The sequence below is a fragment of the Acinonyx jubatus genome, chromosome B4 (assembly GCF_027475565.1).
Source record: "Acinonyx jubatus isolate Ajub_Pintada_27869175 chromosome B4, VMU_Ajub_asm_v1.0, whole genome shotgun sequence".
NCBI classification, from domain to species: domain Eukaryota; kingdom Metazoa; phylum Chordata; class Mammalia; order Carnivora; family Felidae; genus Acinonyx; species Acinonyx jubatus.
Window position 1 is genome coordinate 80,200,935 of NC_069387.1, and position 19,658 is coordinate 80,220,592.

At 34.5% G+C, this 19,658-nt stretch overlaps 2 protein-coding genes across 2 annotated transcripts; one reads left to right on the forward strand and one right to left on the reverse strand.

Moving 5' to 3' along the window:
- The first annotated feature begins 9,309 nt into the window (after window positions 1-9,309).
- LOC106981132 (olfactory receptor 6C76-like) lies at window positions 9,310-10,312 on the forward strand. The gene has a single exon (XM_015079262.3). It carries the CDS (start codon window positions 9,310-9,312, stop codon window positions 10,243-10,245), a length of 936 nt encoding a protein of 311 aa, XP_014934748.1. The 3' UTR covers window positions 10,246-10,312.
- Window positions 10,313-17,514: 7,202 nt separating this feature from the next.
- Window positions 17,515-18,451, reverse strand: LOC106981137 (olfactory receptor 6C70-like). The gene is given in 3 exon segments (XM_015079265.3): window positions 17,515-17,657; window positions 17,660-18,299; window positions 18,302-18,451. Coding segments are annotated over 3 exon segments (933 nt in total).
- Between the last annotated feature and the right edge of the window lie 1,207 nt (window positions 18,452-19,658).

Below are 19,658 nucleotides of genomic sequence, written 5' to 3' on the forward strand. Positions count from 1 at the left end.
ATCTTATCATCATTGTTGTATTTCACGTAAGTAAAATCAGCCTTGCCTGTCATGTTCCCTGTCCTCCAACCACAAACCTCATGGTATTATTATGTTTCCATGACCATACAATATTGCAAAGGTTTTGAGGACAGGAACTCATGGAGAATTAAATTCCAACAGATGTCAAGTTCACAAATGGAAGCGCTGGGTCTGAAAGTCAGCTTTCTATATACAAAAGATGTACTCACACTCATAAGTGAAAAACAGTAACTTTATAATTTTTAATCAAACAGATCTAAAAATAATTTGAAAATACACTATATGACCCATTGCAGAGTTTAATTTAACATTTGACATTTTTATCATAAACATAAACAGATCCAAAATTAAATAATCTGGGTATGATGAAAATATTGAGATTTTAAGATTAAACTCTTACATTACCATCTGGTTTGTATTTATTGTCAAATGTATCCTATGTAGAGAAATACATAGGAAGCTAATGATGTTCATTTAAAATGATACCTAAAAAACATGCATACTTCCACTTCCCAGGCTAACATACCAAACACCATATTAACATAGAACCCCCCAACTTTTCTGTCCTCCAAAATACAGATTTCAAAAGACATGTCAACTGTACTGACACTGCTTTGCTTTTCACACTACCAAAATTAACTCTTTATATTTTTCTTTCCTGGGTTTTGGTCAGGTTTTAGAGAATTAAAAATTACAAACAGTAAATTTCAGCTGCATGCTTTTATAAAATTTGACAGATGTATGCAGTTGTGTATCTACAAGCACAGTTGAAATAAATATATTTTGAAAAAATATCCAAAATATTTTCTTATGTACTTTAGTAGCCAATCCCTACATCTTACTCACAGCTCTTGAAGAATCCACTGATCCATTGTCCTATGGTTTTGTTTATTTTGTATTGTCATAGAAAATGAATCATATAGTATGTACCTTTTAAGTGTTCCTTTTTCACCTCATAAAATACTTTTGAGATTCATCTATGTATGAATATATATATATGATTTGCATATATCATTAGCTTATTCCTTGTTTGTATGAATACATGGATTCACCACTTGATGGAAATTATAAAGTTTCAGGTTTCATATTTAGGTAGATCTGTTTTGAGGTTTTTGTATAATAAAATATATATGCTGTGGTTCAGATTTTGCTTATGGAAGTCCAATTTTTCCAGCACCATTCGCTGAAAAATAATGTATTGTCATTGAATCTTTGGGGCACCTAAAATATATATATTTCATATAATCACATTAGAAATAATGATTTAATAATTTTATGATATAAAAATTCACAAAAGTATATATAAATAAAATCATGTCTAGTACTCTTTTATTTCTGACATTCTAATACATGCATTAAATCTTTAAGTCTTTAAAGGATATATTAAAATTTAAATATTGCATATTTCCCAGTTTTGTTCTTCTTTTTCAAACTTACTTGGAGTATTTTAGGTTTTTTAGCTTTCAATGGAAATTTTAGATTAGGCTTGTAATTTCAACAACCACCACCACAAAGACTTTCAGTTTCAGCTTGACGTGTAAAGAACTTGGAGTTCCCATTCTTAGAACATAAAATGCTAAACAAACTGAAATTGATGACTTGTCTTTGACCATTCAGAGAACTGAGGTCACAGGATAAACTGCCACACTGCAAACTGAAGAGAGGAACAAATTCAGAGTCATGGCTAAGATCCACTTACCTGGAACACAACTGCTAGAGCCATTAAATGGTAGGAATTCTTAAACGGTAAGTTTTACAAACTGCTAGGGGCCTAGTATAGACTAGAATTAGAGAATTCTGAATGACCTGACACTTACATGGAAGTTACCTCCAGGGGTAACTTTTTGTTTTGGGAAAAACAAAGAAAATCCCTTCATGCTAAAGGAAATGTAACTGATCTATTTTTTTAATGTTTACTTATTTTTGAGAGATACAGTGTGATCAAGGGAGGGGCAGAGAGAGAGAGGGAGACACAGAATGTGAAGCAGGCTTCAGACTCTGAGCTGTCAGCACAGACCCCAGGCTTAAACTCATGAGCTGTAAGATCATGCATGACCTGAGCTGAGGTCAGATGCTTAACTGACTGAGCCACCCAGGTGCCTCAGAAAGTAACCATTTAAAAAAATTTTTTTAACGTTTTATTTACTTTTGAGACAGGGAGAGACAGAGCATGAACAGGGGAGGGTCAGAGAGAGGGAAACACAGAACCTGAAACAGGCTCCAGGCTCTGAGCTGTCAGCACAGAGCCCGAGGCGGGCCTCGAACTCACGGACCTAGAGGTCATGACCTGAGCCAAAGTTGGCGGCTTAACCCACTGAGCCACCCAGGCACCCCAGGAATTAACCATTTTAAAACACACCAAAATTGTTCCTCATCACAAAAATTTTCAAGGAACTTTACTATATCCTTATCCCACCTGGGCAAAGCACCTTACTCACAGTCCAATCTTCTCTAAACTTCATGTCTCAACTCAAAGGCGAGTATTTGGGACAATTATACCACTGGAGAAACAGTCATGAAAAATCACAGTTTAGAGACACAGGCCTAAAATACTGAGGTGTAATCACAAGATTACAGAACACTATCCCTTTGCCACAACTACCATCACACAATATACAATACAGTAACAGTGGATTACAGCTGCAGAGCTCTTCTCATTCCTGGAAAGAAGCCTGAAGTCAAGAGGGGGGAGACAAAAGCAAAGACACTAAAAGATATGAAAACTTCTTCAACCTACAGCTTCAGCAACAGCAAATAGTAAACACATCGAAGCAAAATTATCCTAGCAAGATTATACTAAATCTTCATACTAATGGCCTATTTACATCAGTTTACATTTCAATGACAAAAAAAATTTACAATACATAGCAAAGGAAACAAACAAAAACCAACAAACAAAAACACCATACCATCTGAAAGGATAAAGCAAGCTACAGAATCAGAGTGGATATGCCACAGATGTTAAAGATATCTAGCAAGGAATTGAAAATAACTATGATTAATATGGTAAGGGCTCTAAAAGAAAAAGTAGAAAACATATAATGACAGATGACAAAATTAAGTGAAGAAATGAAAATTATAAGAATCAAAGGAAATACCAGGAATCTAAAACACTGTAACTGAAATGAAGAATGCCTTTGATAGGCACATGAGTGGATTGAACCAGGCAGAGGAAAGAATCAGTGGTTTCTGAAGACAGCTCAATGAAAAGTTACCAAACCAAAATGCAAAGAGAAAAAAGAAAAAAAAAAAATTAACAGAGAATATGGGACAATCCCAAAACTTGTGACATAGGCATAACTGAAATACCAGAAAGAGAAAAGTGAGAAAAAAGAAATATTTGATGAAATAGTGGCTGTAAATAGAACTTTCCAAATTAATGACAGAAGCAACTACACAGATAAAAGAAAATTAATAGAACACCAAGCAGGACAAATAAAAAAAATTTTTTTTCAACTACTCATATTATATTCAAATGCAGAAAATAGAAAGAAAATCTTGAAATAATCCAGAGAAAAATACAGCATACCTAGAGAAGAACAAGAGTGAAATTACAACACATTTTTAATCAGAAAATATGCAAGCAAGCAAAGAATGGAGAGAAATATTTAAAGTGTTTAAAGAGAAAAAGCACTAACTATACACAGTTACATTATACTTCAAAAGCTAAGGAGAAATAAAGACTTTGTCAGACAAACACGAACTGAATGAATTCACTATCAGCAGGCCTGACCTGAAAGAAGTTTTTCAAAAGTTCTTCCATCAAAGGAAAATTATATAGATCAGAAACCCTATTCTACACAAAGAGGGACACTGAAGAAAAAATAATTAAAAGTAAAATACAGTACACTCACTATAAAAATAAATTAATGAGGACAGCAAGGTATTGTCAAAAGAATATCCATAAAGATCAAAATTAACGAAGACAGCATGGTATTGACAAAAGAATATATGTAAAGATCAATGAAACAGAATAGAGATTCCAGAAATAACACACATGCAGTCAGTTGATTTTTGACAAAGGAACAAAGGCAATTTAATTGAGAAAGGTTAATCTTTTCCACAAATGGTACTGGTAGAATTAGACATCCATATAAAAAAAATAAACCTAGGGGCACCTGGGTGGCTCAGTCGGTTAAGCGTCCGACTTCAGCTCAGGTCATGATCTCACAGTCCGTGAGTTTGAGCCCCGTGTCAGGCTCTGTGCTGACAGCTCAGAGCCTGGAGCCTGCTTCGGATTCTGTGTCTCCCTCTCTCTCTGCCCCTCTCCTGCTCATGCTCTGTCTCTCTATGACTCAAAAATAAATAAAAACATTAAAAAAAAATTTTTAAATAAATCTAGACACAGACCTTTCACAAAATTAACTCAAAATGGATCATAGACCTACTATAAAACTTGAACAATAAGTAATTGGATGGTGGGTGGTAGAGTCAGAATTCTCACTTTTGGAATAGGAGGTTACAGAGAAGAAGGGAAGGAAAGTTACATATAGTAATATTTATACATATGTATTTATACACAGGTTATTAGGATCACATGTATTTCCTGGTTCTCTCCTCTTAGTCAAGAAACAATGACACTATGGTAGCAATCAACACACCTAGAGCCCAGATCTTGGTTTCTAATACTCTTTGCCAATAAAAGTAACTGGGTACTGCAGAAATGTTTGATTACAGGGCTGTGGTAAGGAATATACGAGATGATCCTGAAGCATCTTACAGTACCAGAAAATAAGTAAGCGATTTTTTAAAAACAACTATGATGGATGGATGTCAAATGAAAGAGTAGCCAACTTGAAAGGCCCCCAATGGCCAAAGCTAGAAAAATTTAGCAACAACATAAATTAGTAATGAATATAATTCAAAGTACAAAACATTTCCATGAGTCCATACTGATATAAATAATTGAATAAATAAATGAAAAAGAATACACAAATTTTCCATGTAAAGGAATCCCAAATAATTTACTCCATCTTCTAGGCAGAGTGTAATACCCAACCATGCAGCGTGGACTGCACATACTACAGAGTACAGTGTGGAAAGTGGAGGTAGGTGGGACAGCATCCTTAACAGTGAAGTATCTATCAGTACCTAAGGTGATCAAAGTTCACACCAGCAGTGATAAATCACATTGATTGTACCAACTCATGACATGGATGTGATGAAAATGGTAAATTTAACTCAATGGTCTTCCCCAAAACACATGACCCTAATTTAATCCAAGAGTAACATCATATAAATCCCAGTTGATCAAAATACTTGATCAGAGTTCTCAAAACTCTCAAGATCATCAAAATTCTGAGAGATTGTCACAGCCAAAAGAAGCCTAAGGATGATTATAGTACTGTACTATCCTCAAAGAGATCCAGGAATAGAAACAATATATTAGGTAAAAATCAAGGAAATCTAAATAAATTATGTTCTTTAGCTAATAATAATGTGTTAACCCAATAATGTATTAATACCTTATCAGTTCACTAATTGTAATGACTATACCATATTAACGTGTTAATAATAGGAGAAACTGTGTCAGGGATATGTAGTAATTCTCTGTTCTATCGTTACAATTTTTCCATAATTCTAAAACTGTCTTAAATAAAAAATGTATCCAAAAAAACCCTGATGATATCTTGACTGGAATGTTGTTGAATCTATCAATACATTTGCTAAATATTGACACCTTAAAAATATTGAGCCTTCTAAAGCATGAGGATTTCATAGCTTTCTGTTTAGTTATTATGCTATTTTTTTTATTCTCCATGACAAAGAATTAGTTTATTTTTTTATTGAAGCAGAAGTAACATTCGATGTTATATTAGTTTCAGGTGTACAACATAGTGATTCAAAAATTCTATACATTACCCATTGTTCACCAAAGTAAGTACTATACTGGATAATATTATCACAATAATATTGACTATATTCCATATCCTGTATTTTTCACCTATTTGACTTATATAACTGGAAGTTTGTACCTCTTAATCCCCTTTACCTACTTCACTCATTCCCCCAATCACCTCCCCTCTAGCACCAGTTTTTTCTCTGCATTTAAGAGTCTATTTTTTTGTGGTTGTTTGTTCATTTTTTTTTAGATTCCACATATAAGTAAAATACATTATTTGTCTTTCTCTGACTTATTTCACTTAGCATAATAACCTGTAAGTCCATCCATGTTGTTGCAGATGGCAAGATCTCATTCTTTCATATGGCTGAGCAGTATTCCATTATATATATGCCACATCTTTTTTTATCCATTTACCTATCAAAGGACACTGGGTTACTTCCACATCTTGGTGAATGTAAATAATGCTGCAATAAGTATAGAGGTGCATATATCTTTCTGAAGATTACTGGATCATACGGTATTTTTATTTTTAAATTTTTGATGGACTTCCATGTTGTTTTCCACAATGGCTGCAACAATTTTACATTCCCACCAACAGTGCATAACGGTTCCCTTTCTCTTCCACATTCTCACCAACACTTGTTATTTCTTGCCTTTTTGATTCTAGCCATTCTGATAGTTGTAAGGTGATACCTCATTGTGGTTTTGATTTACATTTCCCTGATGATTAATGATGTTGAGCACCTTTTCATGTGTCTTTGGCCATCTCTATGTCTTCTTTGGAAAAATGCCTACTCAGATCCCCTGCTCATTTTTTATTGATTCCTTGTTCTTTTGTAGATGTTGACTTTGTATAATTTCTTTATATATTGTGGATATTACCTCTTATTAGATTTATCATTTGCAAATACCTTCTACCATTCAGGAGGTTGCCTTTTCATTTTGTTGATGGTTTCCTTCACTGTGCAAAAGCTCTTTATTTTGGTGTAGTCCCAATAGTTTGTTCGTTCTCAATATACTTTTATTAACAAAATATTTGAATAGCAAATTTTATACACTTGTAGCCCTTTATTCTTGCTGTTTTCTGTTTCTTCACAGGTTTACATGTAATTATGTAATTGGATTATAGTACCTCAACAGACATTTATCTAAGGTCAAAATAAAATAACATTGACAATAGGAAATCCTAAAGACTTCTAAGACTGCTTTTTCCTCACTGCTATTCTTTGCACTTATATACCCCTCTGAAATGGAATGTGGTGTTTTTTTTTTTTAATCATTTCCCAAGGATACCTAATCAAAATTATTCAACTAAACTTTAGGGTACATTCATCAGGAACATCTCTCTCCAGAGACATTTTAATTGTTTTCCTACAAGAATCCCCTATGACTACTTTTTTTGAATCCCCTGTGACTACTTTTTTTGAACATCAAGAAAGATGATTAATTTTTGAAATTACATTTCACCAGCATACCAAAGTGATCCCTTGTGACTATTTTTAGAAAAAAAGATACCTGTTTTAGTAACAATGGTTAGAAAACCACAGGAAGGTAATAAAAAGTTTACAAAAATGAACTCATGTTTATTTTATAAAAGTTACTGTGAGTCAGGTAAATGTTTTATTAGTAGGTCTTCCTAGGGTCTAGGGTTAGGAAGGATATTGTTTTTATGGAAATTTTGGAAAACAAGGGATTTTAATGTGTGGTCTTGGATTGTGCAATTTAAGATAGTTTCTTAAGTTTCAAGGATTTTCTGTCTCACAAATTTTTATCCATTCCCAAGCAGTTCACCTCTTTCTTATAGCTGTTATACCTTGACTTTCACTCATGGTTTGAGCCTTTCCTTCTTATGAACAAAGAGCTCTACTTAATTAACGAGCAAAATGGACAACTTTGTCAGCCCTATTTCACTGTAACTACTTTTTCTTTATTTTGAGAGTCTTACCCACATTCCAGGAAAGTTTAGTCTCTAGTTCTGCTGTGTAACCAGGCAGAAACTTAGAGCAGGGGTCTGTCTTGCTGCTGGCTCTCCCTTCTCCACCTCTCTAGTTCTACTCCTAAACAAGAGTTAGTGCCAGAGACACTGCTACCCAATGAAAATTTTTTGCAATACCATTTGAGTCTCGGTCTTCCAGACTTAACATGGATTGACTACGTGGGACTAACCATAGAGCTAGTTCCACCATGTGTGTCACCAACTGTTTTCTGGATCACCTTTTATAGAACCTCTTGAATACTTGCACCTTCTACCTGCAACTGGGACTGTGTCAACTTTCTATCAGGGCCTCCCTGACTTTACTTTCTCCTGAATTTATTCTTCAGTACGTTCCATCTCACTCTATGTGACCAGGATCATCCTGCCAAATTCCACCTACATGGTACAGAAATATGTTCTTGCATCATAAAATTAAAGGCAGAAACAAATTGTGAAGTCTATAAAATGCTCCAAAAGTAAAGCCTCCAACACTGACCCTCAATTAAAGTAAGGAAACAGGGGCGCCTGGGTGGCTCAGTTGGTTAAGCAGCCGACTTCGGCTCAGGTCATGATCTCACGGTCCCTGAGTTTGAGCCCCGCGTCGGACTCTGTGCTGACAGCTCAGAGCCTGGAGCCTGTTTCAGATTTTGTGTCTCCCCTCTCTCTGACCCTCCCCTGTTCATGCTCTGTCTTTGTCTCAAAAATAAATAAATGTTAAAAAAAATTTTTTTTAAAAAGTAAAGTAAGGCAACAGAACATTTGTATTTGAGCAGTTACATTTTTACCACGTGGGATTATATAACTGTAAGTATATTTTTCATTTCTTACCTCATTTTTTTCCATTTTCTAATCAATTTATAACTTAAATCACTCAAGTTTGTCTTCTAAAAAGTAATAGCTTATTATTTAATTCAGAAAGGGAAATGTTTAATTCTTACTTTGCTTAGGATTATATAAATTTTTTATTTTATAGCCCTGATTCTTTTAAGTTGGTAATTCTCTGTATAGGCAGGACTGACATGAAACATCTTGAAAAACTTGTAGAAACTATTTAAAAAAGGAAACTTCAATTGTTTTATTTTGAGAAAAATTATTAGAACATGTAGTCATTGGTAAAATATTTTAATAGAAATAAAATAATATTTTTTATAGTTTTCATATACACTTATAAGATTTTTAAAAGAAAACAAAACATATTTAAGTATATTTTCATATACAGATGTCAAGTGACTCAGTCAATTTTAAATGGCTAGTGATCTACAAAGAAGATACTAGGTATAAGTTTATTTGTCCTGGCTCATACAGATTTTCAGAATTCAGTACAATTTGGTGGCTAATTTATTGGTCTGTTACATATCTTATATATTTCTTAACTATCACACAAAAGTGATAAAAAATAATACTGGACTCACACAAATCATTGTTTCTTGTTTGCATTTATAGACCTGGGAGAAGTCAGCAAGGAGAAATGAAAAATCAAACATCTGTAAAAGAGTTCATTCTTCTTGGATTAACAAATGACCCAAAGCTAAATGTTTTGATTTTTCTATTTCTATTTTTCACATATATACTGAGTATAACTGGAAACCTGACAATTATCACCCTCACTCTGATAGATCCTCACCTTAAAACTCCGATGTATTTCTTCCTTAGGAATTTCTCTTTTCTAGAAATCGCATTCACGACAGTTTGCATTCCTAGATTTCTGGCCAGCATTATAACAGGGGATATGACTATTTCCTATAATTCTTGCATGGTCCAGGTGTTTTTCTTTATACTCCTTGGCTCGACAGAATTTTTTCTTCTGACTGCTATGTCTTATGATCGGTATATAGCTATCTGTAAGCCATTGCATTACACAACAATAATGAACAGCAGAATTTGCAACCAGCTTGTAATTAGCTCTTGGCTGGCTGGATTTCTCATTATCTTTCCACCTGTCATGATGGGACTTCAACTGGATTTCTGTGACTCCAACATCATTGACCATTTCACCTGTGACTCTTCTCCTATGCTGTTGATCTCCTGCACGGACACAGCATTCCTAGAGCTCCTGGGATTCTTCCTAGCAGTATTCACACTCATGGTGACTTTAATGTTAGTGATTCTTTCCTATGTATTCATCCTTAAAACAATTCTGAGAATCCCCTCACCTGAGCAAAGGAAAAAGGCCTTTTCCACTTGTTCCTCACACATGATTGTAGTTTCCATTTCTTATGGAAGTTGCATTTTCATGTACATCAAAACTTCAGCAAAAGAAGGAGTGGCTTTGGCCAAGGGTATAGCAGTGCTCAATACTTCTGTTGCCCCAATGCTAAATCCTTTTATTTACTCCCTAAGGAACCAACAGGTAAAGCAGTCCTTCAAGAACTTAGTCAACAAATGCTTCTCAAATAAATCTTAATCATTAAGAAATTCATGACTTGAACTTTAAATGGAATCTTACGACTAACACAATATTATCACTGTTACATTTCTCCACCCACTACAATATTCAACTTCCTTTCCTTCAGCTTTTGTTCCCCATTTATCCTATTTTGACCTTACGTGGTTCGACTATCTTTTTACATTTACATTCCCTGAAAATTTTCTGAGGATGAGTGATTTGATGTCACATGAATGCGAATAACATTTAACAATGCCAATATTTAGTTTTAATCATTGAAGAACTTTCCCTTTGCACACCAAACAGATGCTAAATAAAATTCTAAGCAATTCTTTTTTTTTTTTTTCCTTTGAGAGAGAGAGAGAGAGAGATAATGCACACACAGGAGCGTGAGTGGGGGTGGGTCAGAGAGAGAGGGAGACAGAGAATCCCAAATAGGCTTCCTGCTGTCAGCACAGAGCCTGACATGGGGCTGGACCAACCTTGAGATCATGACCCGAGCCAAAGTCAGCAGTCGGATGTTTAACAGACTGAGCCACCCAGGCACCCCTAAGCAATTCTAAAAAGTTATTTCTCCCAGTGCATAAGCATTGATAATATCCATTTTGGACTAAATTTGAAAGTTACTAGAAGTATGGCATTGCCATTTCTGTAAGATCTCAATATTTTCACCACAAAGCATCTTGAATGAACTACCCTGATGATTGTTACACAGCCCATTATGTTCTTTTAATTTGCTAATGCTGAGTCTGGAGCTTATCTGAGGCTTTCTTAGAAAGAGTCAGGTATGCCTTTGGTTTCCTATGATCCAATGTCCTCTCTTTTGTTTTTTTTGGAAATTAAACCATATGCTTTCTTTCTCTCAGGTAGTTCTCAAAATTTCTGGTACAATGATGGTACCCCAAAATGTTTTCCAGTGTTCATATGCTTTCATTCTTTTAAAAATGAAAAATATAGGGGCACCTGGGTGGCATCCGACTTCAGTTCAGGTCATGATCTCACAATTTGTGGGTTCGAGCCCTGCATCAGGCTCTGTGATGACAGCTCAGAGCCTGAAGCCTGCTTTAGATGCTGTGTCTCCCTGTCTCTCTGCCCCTCCCCTGCTTGTGCTCTCTCTCTCTCAAAAATAAACATTAAAAAATAATAATTTAAAAATAATTTTAAAATAAAAAATATAAAAATATATCTCTTTCAGAATTTTTGCAGACATTGAAGGATATGGATTTAAGCATGCTTGCACCATCCAAACCTTACAATAAATCTTTCCTATAAGAAATTTTTAATTATTGCTCTATATTTTAAGAAAACTTAAATTAATATTTGTCTATCTGCTTCTTTCTTCTTCCTCAAGCAATGCATGAACACATGAAATCATTTAACTTACCATCAGAACACTTTTCCTCACTGTTTATTTGAATTTTCAATGCTTGAGTTCCCTTTTCTCACCATAAAAAGAATGAGTTCTTCTAATAAGTGTTTATAGAAACAGAGTTACACATAATCAAAAACAGTTGAAAACTAAATTCTACCTGAAAGCATGAATGTCTAAAATATCTGTATAATATTTACAATTGTGTCTCAACAAAAACATTTACTACATCTGCTGGTAAAAACTGTTTTACTCAATTTGATAGTAACTTTAATTAGAATTGGAAAGTACAGTGGACTCTCTTCTTAGGCATCAGAAATGTGAATTATCCAGCTATTCCAGAATTATGTTCTTGTTTCCCTCTTTGTTTTACAAAGCTTTTCATTTTTCAGTTGTTGCTTTGGAGTTGGATTCTATGTAAATCTAAATACTTAATTTGCATCTATTGATGGCAGATATGACTCAATCAGTGTGGTGCTCAATAAAGTCCAGATCATTCAATGCATACAGAGAGAGAACTAGTGTGTTTGTATTTAAAACAAATTATCAGAAAAAAAAATACACAGACATATTATAAATTTTACTAATATAATTTACAAATAATAATGAAACATACAATGAACTTCATTAGAAATTCTATGTAACCAATTGATTTTCACAGAATGATTTCAGAAATTTTTACCAAACTCATCTCCATAATAATCTAAGTTTGCAAATCAGCCATAGTTTGACAAATTCAGCTGATTTAACACTGTAGCTAGCTCTCAAATGCACAATTACAGTCAGAAGTTTCTACACACTCATTAATTGATAGAAAAGGTTGAAGGTTTTGGAAATCTTGAACAACCTTATCAATGAAATTGACCAAATTGACATATTCAGAATGTTCCATCCAACATCAACAGAATATTCTTTCCAATATTACACAAAACATTACCATAATACATCATAATCTGAGTGACAAAAAAGTCATAATAAGTTTACAATATTCAAGTCATGCATAGTATGTTTACTGACCACTATGTAATGAACTTAGAAATCAATTATGGTAAGATATATGGAAAACCCACTATTATTTGGAAACTGAATAACACATATATGACCCATGGGTTGAAGGAAATCAAAGAAAAAATAAAATGCCGTGTAAACAAAATTATAACAAAATTTGTGGGATGCAGGTAAAGCATAACTTAAAAAGAAACTTAAGACTCTAAAATTAGAAAAGAACATGAGGCGCCTGGGTGGCTCAGTCGGTTGAACATCCGGCCTTGGCTCAGGTCATGATCTCACGGTTTGTGAGTTCGAGCCCCATGTCAGGCTCTGTGCTGACAGCTCAGAGCCTGGAGCCTGTTTCAGATTCTGTGTCTCCCTCTCTCTCTGCTCCTCCCCTGCTTGTGCTCTCTCTCTTCCTCTCTCTCTCTCACTCTCAAAAATAAACATTAAAGAAAAAAAAGAAAAGAACAGAATTCTCAGATCAATAACCCCAGTATCCATTTCAATCAACTATCAAAATAGAGAAAATTCGGAGTAGGCAGATGAAAGGGAATAATAAAGATCAATGTGAAAATCAGTGAAATAGAAAACAAAAAAATAAGAAAATATCAATAAAACTAAATATGATTTCCAAAAAAAATCATCAAAATTGATAAATTTATAGGCAGATTGAAGATGAAAAACACAGAAAAGATACAAATTACCAGTATCAGAGAAGATCAGTATCAGAGAAGACCAGTATCAGACATTCTTAGTGAACAATAACATGGAGATTTTTGAACAGATTTAGGTCAACTAATTAAAAAATATAAAAGAAATGGAAAATCCCTTGAAAGACAAGAACAATAAAATGTCAGTCAAGGGGGGAAAAAAAGGATATGATAGGTCTATATCTGTTGTAGAAATTGAACTTATAATTAAGAAATATTCCACAAAGATGGGGCATCTGAGTGGCTTAGTAGGTTAAGGGACTGACTTCAGCTCAGGTCATGATCTTGCAGTTCAAGCCCTGTGTCAGGCTCTGTGCTGACAGCTCAGAGCCTGGAGCCTGCTTCAAATTCTGTGTCTCCCTCTCTGTCTGCTCCTCCCCTGCTCATGCTCTCTCTCTCAAAAATAAATAAACATTAAGAAAGAAAAGAAATATTCCATAAAGAAAATTCCTTATTCACCAGTAATTTCCACAAAATATTTAAGGAAGCAATACTAATAATTACACACTGCTCCCCCAGGATATATTAGAGTAGGGAATACTTTCCAACTCATCCTATGAAAATAAAATTATCCTTACCCTAAGAGAAAAATCAGAAAATAGACATTATAGATAACTAATCTCACACATGAGTAAGTTGTAAATATTTAAAAATAAATGGCATATAAGCCTAGCAATATATAAAAAGTTTAATTTTGGTCAAGTGGAATTTTTCTCAATAGTTACAGAAGAACAATTGAAATGGTCAGTATGCATATCTAATAAAAACTCTTAGAGTGTATTTCTTGTGATGAGTACTGGGTGTTGTATATAAGTGTTGAATCATTACATTGTACACCTTAAACTAATATTACAATGTAAAAAAAAAAAACAAACAAAAAAAACAAACCTCTCAGCGAGTAGATCTAATGAATGACAAATACCAAACTGTGGGGAACAAGCTTAGGAATTCCCTGAGCCTGCACTGATGGAGTTAACAAGGCATAAAGAATTACAAAACCATAGAATGCTCACACCCAAGTTTGGGAAAACAAGATTAGGTAAATAAGTATAGAGAGGGCGGGGCAAAGGCCCCAAAATAGAACAAAGATATATGAGGCAAACAAGATTAGGTATTCAAGGCCGAAACACCTCCCAATTTAGTACTATAGCTGAAAGCTGCTTTCACAGGAAGGAAGGACCAAATTAGGCAAACAGGTAAACAGGGCTATAGACCACAGCAGGGTAAAGTTGCCTGGAGCGGCACTTATTAGCAAAAGAAAGGTGCCTTGTTGACCCTGAGGTAGCATGTTTTGTTTTTTGTTTTTTGTTTTTTTAATTTACCTTGTTTTATTTTATTTTTTGAATTTACAACCAAATTAGTTAGCATATAGTGCAACAATGATATCAGGATTAGATTCCTTAGTGCCCCTTACCCATTTAGCCCATCACCCTCCCACAACCCCTCCAGTAACCCTCAGTTTGTTCTCCATATTTATGAGTCTCTTCTGTTTTGTCCCCCTCCCTGTCCCCTAGGCCATTTTAGGTAAACCGAGGCAGAGCCTCATGTCTGCCCTTAACAACCATCTACCCGGTGCCAGGATTTTGTTTTATATTAACCCAAATCCCTAACCCCACATTTCTTCAAAACCCCCTTTTCTTCACATCCATGAGTTAATGTTTACAGTTTCATTGTCTCTTTGTGCATATCCATCACCATGTTTTGTAAACCTTGTGATAATAAAAACAGAGCAAAGACCCTTAACCTGGGCTCTTGTCTTCTCTTGGACATTAGCCATCTCCCTGATTTTAATCCTGTGTCCCGCTTTCTTGCTAGACAAGAAAGAACTCTAGACCCAGAGTCTATGATACCAAAGGACATCCAAAATATAGTAAAAAACAAAAGAAAAAGGAAAGAAATACTATAGCTAACATACTACTTCATTGTGAAAGTCTGAATGATCTCATCCTAAGAAAATGAGTAAGATCAAGATGGTCACTCTTGCTACATCTAAATATTGTACTGTAGATTCTAATTTATGTAATAAGGTAAAATAAAAGAAGGAAGAAAGTATTCATATTAAATAGGAAGAAGCACAACTGACTTTATTTATGCAGGCAACATAAGCACCTTTATAGAAAACCCTATGGACTTCCGGCTTCAGTTCCATCACTTAGCATTTGAAAGTCATCACTTCTGCTTTATCAAAGTCAATAACTTACTTGAACTTTACCCATTGGAGAAGTGAAATTGCACAGAAACAACACCCTGAAATCTGAAGAGACTGGAAAGTCCAGAGTCACAGTTGAGATCTACTTTCATGGAATATAAATCACTGGAACTATATGTAGGTAATGGTTCCACTAATAGTCATTTTGGTAAATTGCTGGAGATGGAGTGTTTACCACCATGAGAATTAGAAGATACTGAAGATCATTGTGAAAGGGGGTCCCCACATTTGTTTAGGTTTTGCCTCCAGCTAATCCCACCAGTTTCTCAAGCTGAAAAACCAAGGATCTCCCCCTGACTCAGGCAAGGATAGGGAAGAGTAACTATTCTGAAATAATCCCAGAATATTCTTCACACAAAGGCCTGTACTCAAAGGGAAAAGATTTTTATGAGAAATACTTACGAAGGCCAAAGAACACAGGCCCACTAAAAGACTGAGATTTAATCATAAAATTATAGAATGTTGTCCCTCTGCCACAATTTACAACCACAGCAACACATATCAAAGTGTCTCCACCAAAATACATAATAATTTCAAAGGAGAACTTTATGATAGAAAGAACTGGAAGACACTCATTAACCAAGTTAACAAATTTAACATCAGTAATAAGATGTAGATATCATATACTCCCTGATACAATACCCTAAAAAGGGGATACCACCTCCATGGCATTCTCCACAAAAATGTACAGCCTCAATATAAACATGAGAAAACATTAGACAAACCAAATTGGCAGGCTTTCTACCAAATACCTGATCAGTACTCTTTAAATACATTAAGGTCATGAAAAACAAGGAAAGACTTAGGAATCCCACAGATTGGAGAAAACTAAGGTGCATGATCTCCATACTACAATTAAGCAGCTACAACATCTCCCTCTTATTCAGACATGCCTGTTAATTCCTTATTAATTAAAGAGAATTTAAATTACATAGACATCATTGTTACTTTATTTATGACTAGCTCATAGGTTTTAACATAATTGTGAAGGGCACTGATCAATAATTCTCTATCTTATAGAGTCAAGTATAATTATATCAAGTTGGCCCCTGAGGAATACTTCTGTTGCAAAGCCAACAGTGAAACTGTCTCATACACATATCTTAAAGAATCAGTTTTCAGGTAGCTGAGCCAGTATTCAAAACTACATGGTTTAGATACTAAACTGTTCTGCTTGAGTTATAATTACTTTTAATGTATACTAGCAGGGAGAAGTCAGATTATAGAAAAGATCTATAAAATCTCAATAACAGGGGCGCCTGGGTGGCACAGTCGGTTAAGCGTCCAACTTCAGCCAGGTCACGATCTCGCGGTCCATTAGTTCGAGCCCCGCGTCGGGCTCTGGGCTGATGGCTCAGAGCCTGGAGCCTGTTTCCGATTCTGTGTCTCCCTCTCTCTCTGCCCCTCCCCCGTTCATGCTCTGTCTCTCTCTGTCCCAAAAATAAATAAACGTTGAAAAAAAAATTTAAAAAAAAATCTCAATAACATATACTCTTTTTTAAGCTTCTCCATAATTCTAGAATAATGGTTTCTTAAGGATACAAAAATACTGATTCAAGAGGATATATGCACCCTGATGTTTGTTTATAGCAGCATTATCAACATAGCCAAATTACGTAGACCAGCCCAAATGTCCAAAAGCTGATGAATGGATAAGGAAGTTGTGGTATATATGTAGAATGGAATATTACTCAGCCATAGAAAAGAATGAAAACTTGCCATTTGCAACAATGTGGATGGACCTAGAGAGTATTATACTAAGCAAAATAAGTCTGTCAGAGAAAGACAAATACCATATGATTTCACTCATATGTAGAATTTAAGAAACAAATGAACATGGGGGTGGGGGTAGGAGGAAGAAAGGTTCTCTATTCTCTATTCTGTTCCATTGATCTGAGTGTCTGTTTTTGTGCCAAAAGATCATTTCTTAAACTAGAAGTGTCTAAACAGTTTTTGTTCACTGTTTTTTTTTTGATGTTTTCATATTAATTATTGCAAAAACAGTATTACTTGTCTGAAGCACAGAGTATCTTTCTAAATATGTCTCTGAAGGTTTGTTTAACTTACTGGTTTCTCAGAGTATAAATGAATGGATTCAACAAAGAGGCAACTGAAGTATTGAGCACAGCTACTCCTTTGCTTGAAGTAACTCATTTGCAGATGGCTTTATGTACATGAATATACAACTACCATAACTGATGGATACAATAATCATGTGAGAAGAGCAGGTAGAAAGGGCTTTTTTCTTTTGCTTAATTGAAGGGAATTTTAGAATTTTCTTGATGATATAAGAGTAAGAAAGGATTACTAAGAACAATGTGACAGTAAGGATCATCACAGCTAAGAAAAAAGCAATCAGTTCTAGTAAATGTGTGTCTGAGCAAGAAAGTTGCAGGACAGGAGAAATGTCACAAATGAAATGATCGATGATGTTTGAGGCACAGAAATCCAGGTTAAGAATTAAGATCAGTGGAGGGAGAATGACCAGGAATTCAGTTACCCAAGAACTGAGTACAAGCTGATGACAAATTCTGCTGTTCATGATAGATGTATAATGCAAAGGTTTACAGATGGCAACATAGCGGTCATAGGACATAGCTGCCGGAAGGAAAAATTCTATAATCCCCAATAATATGTAGAAAAATAACTGAGATATACAATCATTATAGGAAACGGTCTTTTCTCTGGTTACAATGGTGATTAGGAATCTGGGGAAACAAGCACTTGTGAATGAAATTTCCAGGAAAGAGAAATTACGTAGGAAGAAATACACTGAGGTCTTGAGATGAGAGAATCCAGTAGCGTGAGGGCAATGATGGTTAAGTTTCCTATCATACTCAACATGTAATTTAAAAGTAGAAATAAAAAAATTACAATCTTTAACTGAGAATAATCTGTCAGTCCCAGAAGGATAAACTTTATCTGTTTTGTATGGTGCTTCATTTCTCTTTTGTGATGTCAAACAAATTCTAGAAATAAAAAGGTACAATAATAAGAAACTATCTCAGTTTTATACGTAGCTTTATACTATCTAGCTTTATATGTAGACAATGATATATGAAAGGTTCCATATTCACAAATATACCCACTTATGAGGTAAAACTCTAAGAGGCTGAAGATACAATCTAGAACCATGCAACAGAAACTATTTTTAAAAAGCACTATAGAAGTCAACTCAGTTTTGAAAATTGACCTGCAAAATCCATAATACTTTTTCACCCTACTTACAAACTTCCAACTCAGTTGTAACTAATTCCAAATTCATCCATTTCTTTAAATACATTAGATACAATCTTGGTTCCAGATTCAAAATTAATTCATTCATTTTTAATTTTTGACTTTGTAGATATAAAATATGCCAGTATAATGAACTAAGACCTACAGTTAAATTCTGAAATTTTAGATTTCATATTAAAAGTTGTATTTGCTTAGAGCCCCATTATCGCCTCTTTCAACTTTTCTATGAACTACTGATAAAGACATAGAAAATGACAAAAGAAAAAGAATGTAAGGGGTGCCTGGTCGCTCAGTCGGTTAAGCATGAGACTTTGGCTCAGGTCATGATCTCAGGATTCATAGGTTCGAGCCCCACATGGGGCTCTGTGCTGACAGCTTGGAACCTGGAGCCTGCTTCAGATTCTTTGTCTCCCTCTCTCTCTCTGCCCCACCCCTGCTCTCTCATTCTCAAAAATAAGTAAACATTTATTTTTTAAAAAAACTTTTAAAAAATGAATATTTAAAGAATATCCAAAATAATAAATTGAAACTATTACAAGTTCAGCAATGTGAAAAAAACACAAATTTCTAAAAAGCAAAAAAATATTGAGAATATATAATGGGATATTTACCTCTCTCAAAAGGCAATTCAATTTCCATCTTACATATAAGCCATGTGTCATGGCGTAGTTTGAGTGAAAAATAGAAAGTGATCTAAATATTTTAAAATAATCAATTCTTTAAATAATTTTATTCATGCAGATAATTTCATTTTGAAGTGAGGACATTGATGAATATAGTCCCTTTACAAATATTCTAAATGTAATTTTAGATGCAAAATTGCAAAAAAGTTTATACAAATTGACCCCATTTTTATAAATGTCTATATAGGATACATGAAAGTATGATTTCTGCAAACATATACAAAAATAAT

What these genes read in the sequence shown, in the direction of transcription:
- LOC106981132 (XM_015079262.3), top strand. Translation starts at nt 9,310, where the DNA reads ATGAAAAATCAAACATCTGTAAAAGAGTTCATTCTTCTTGGATTAACA.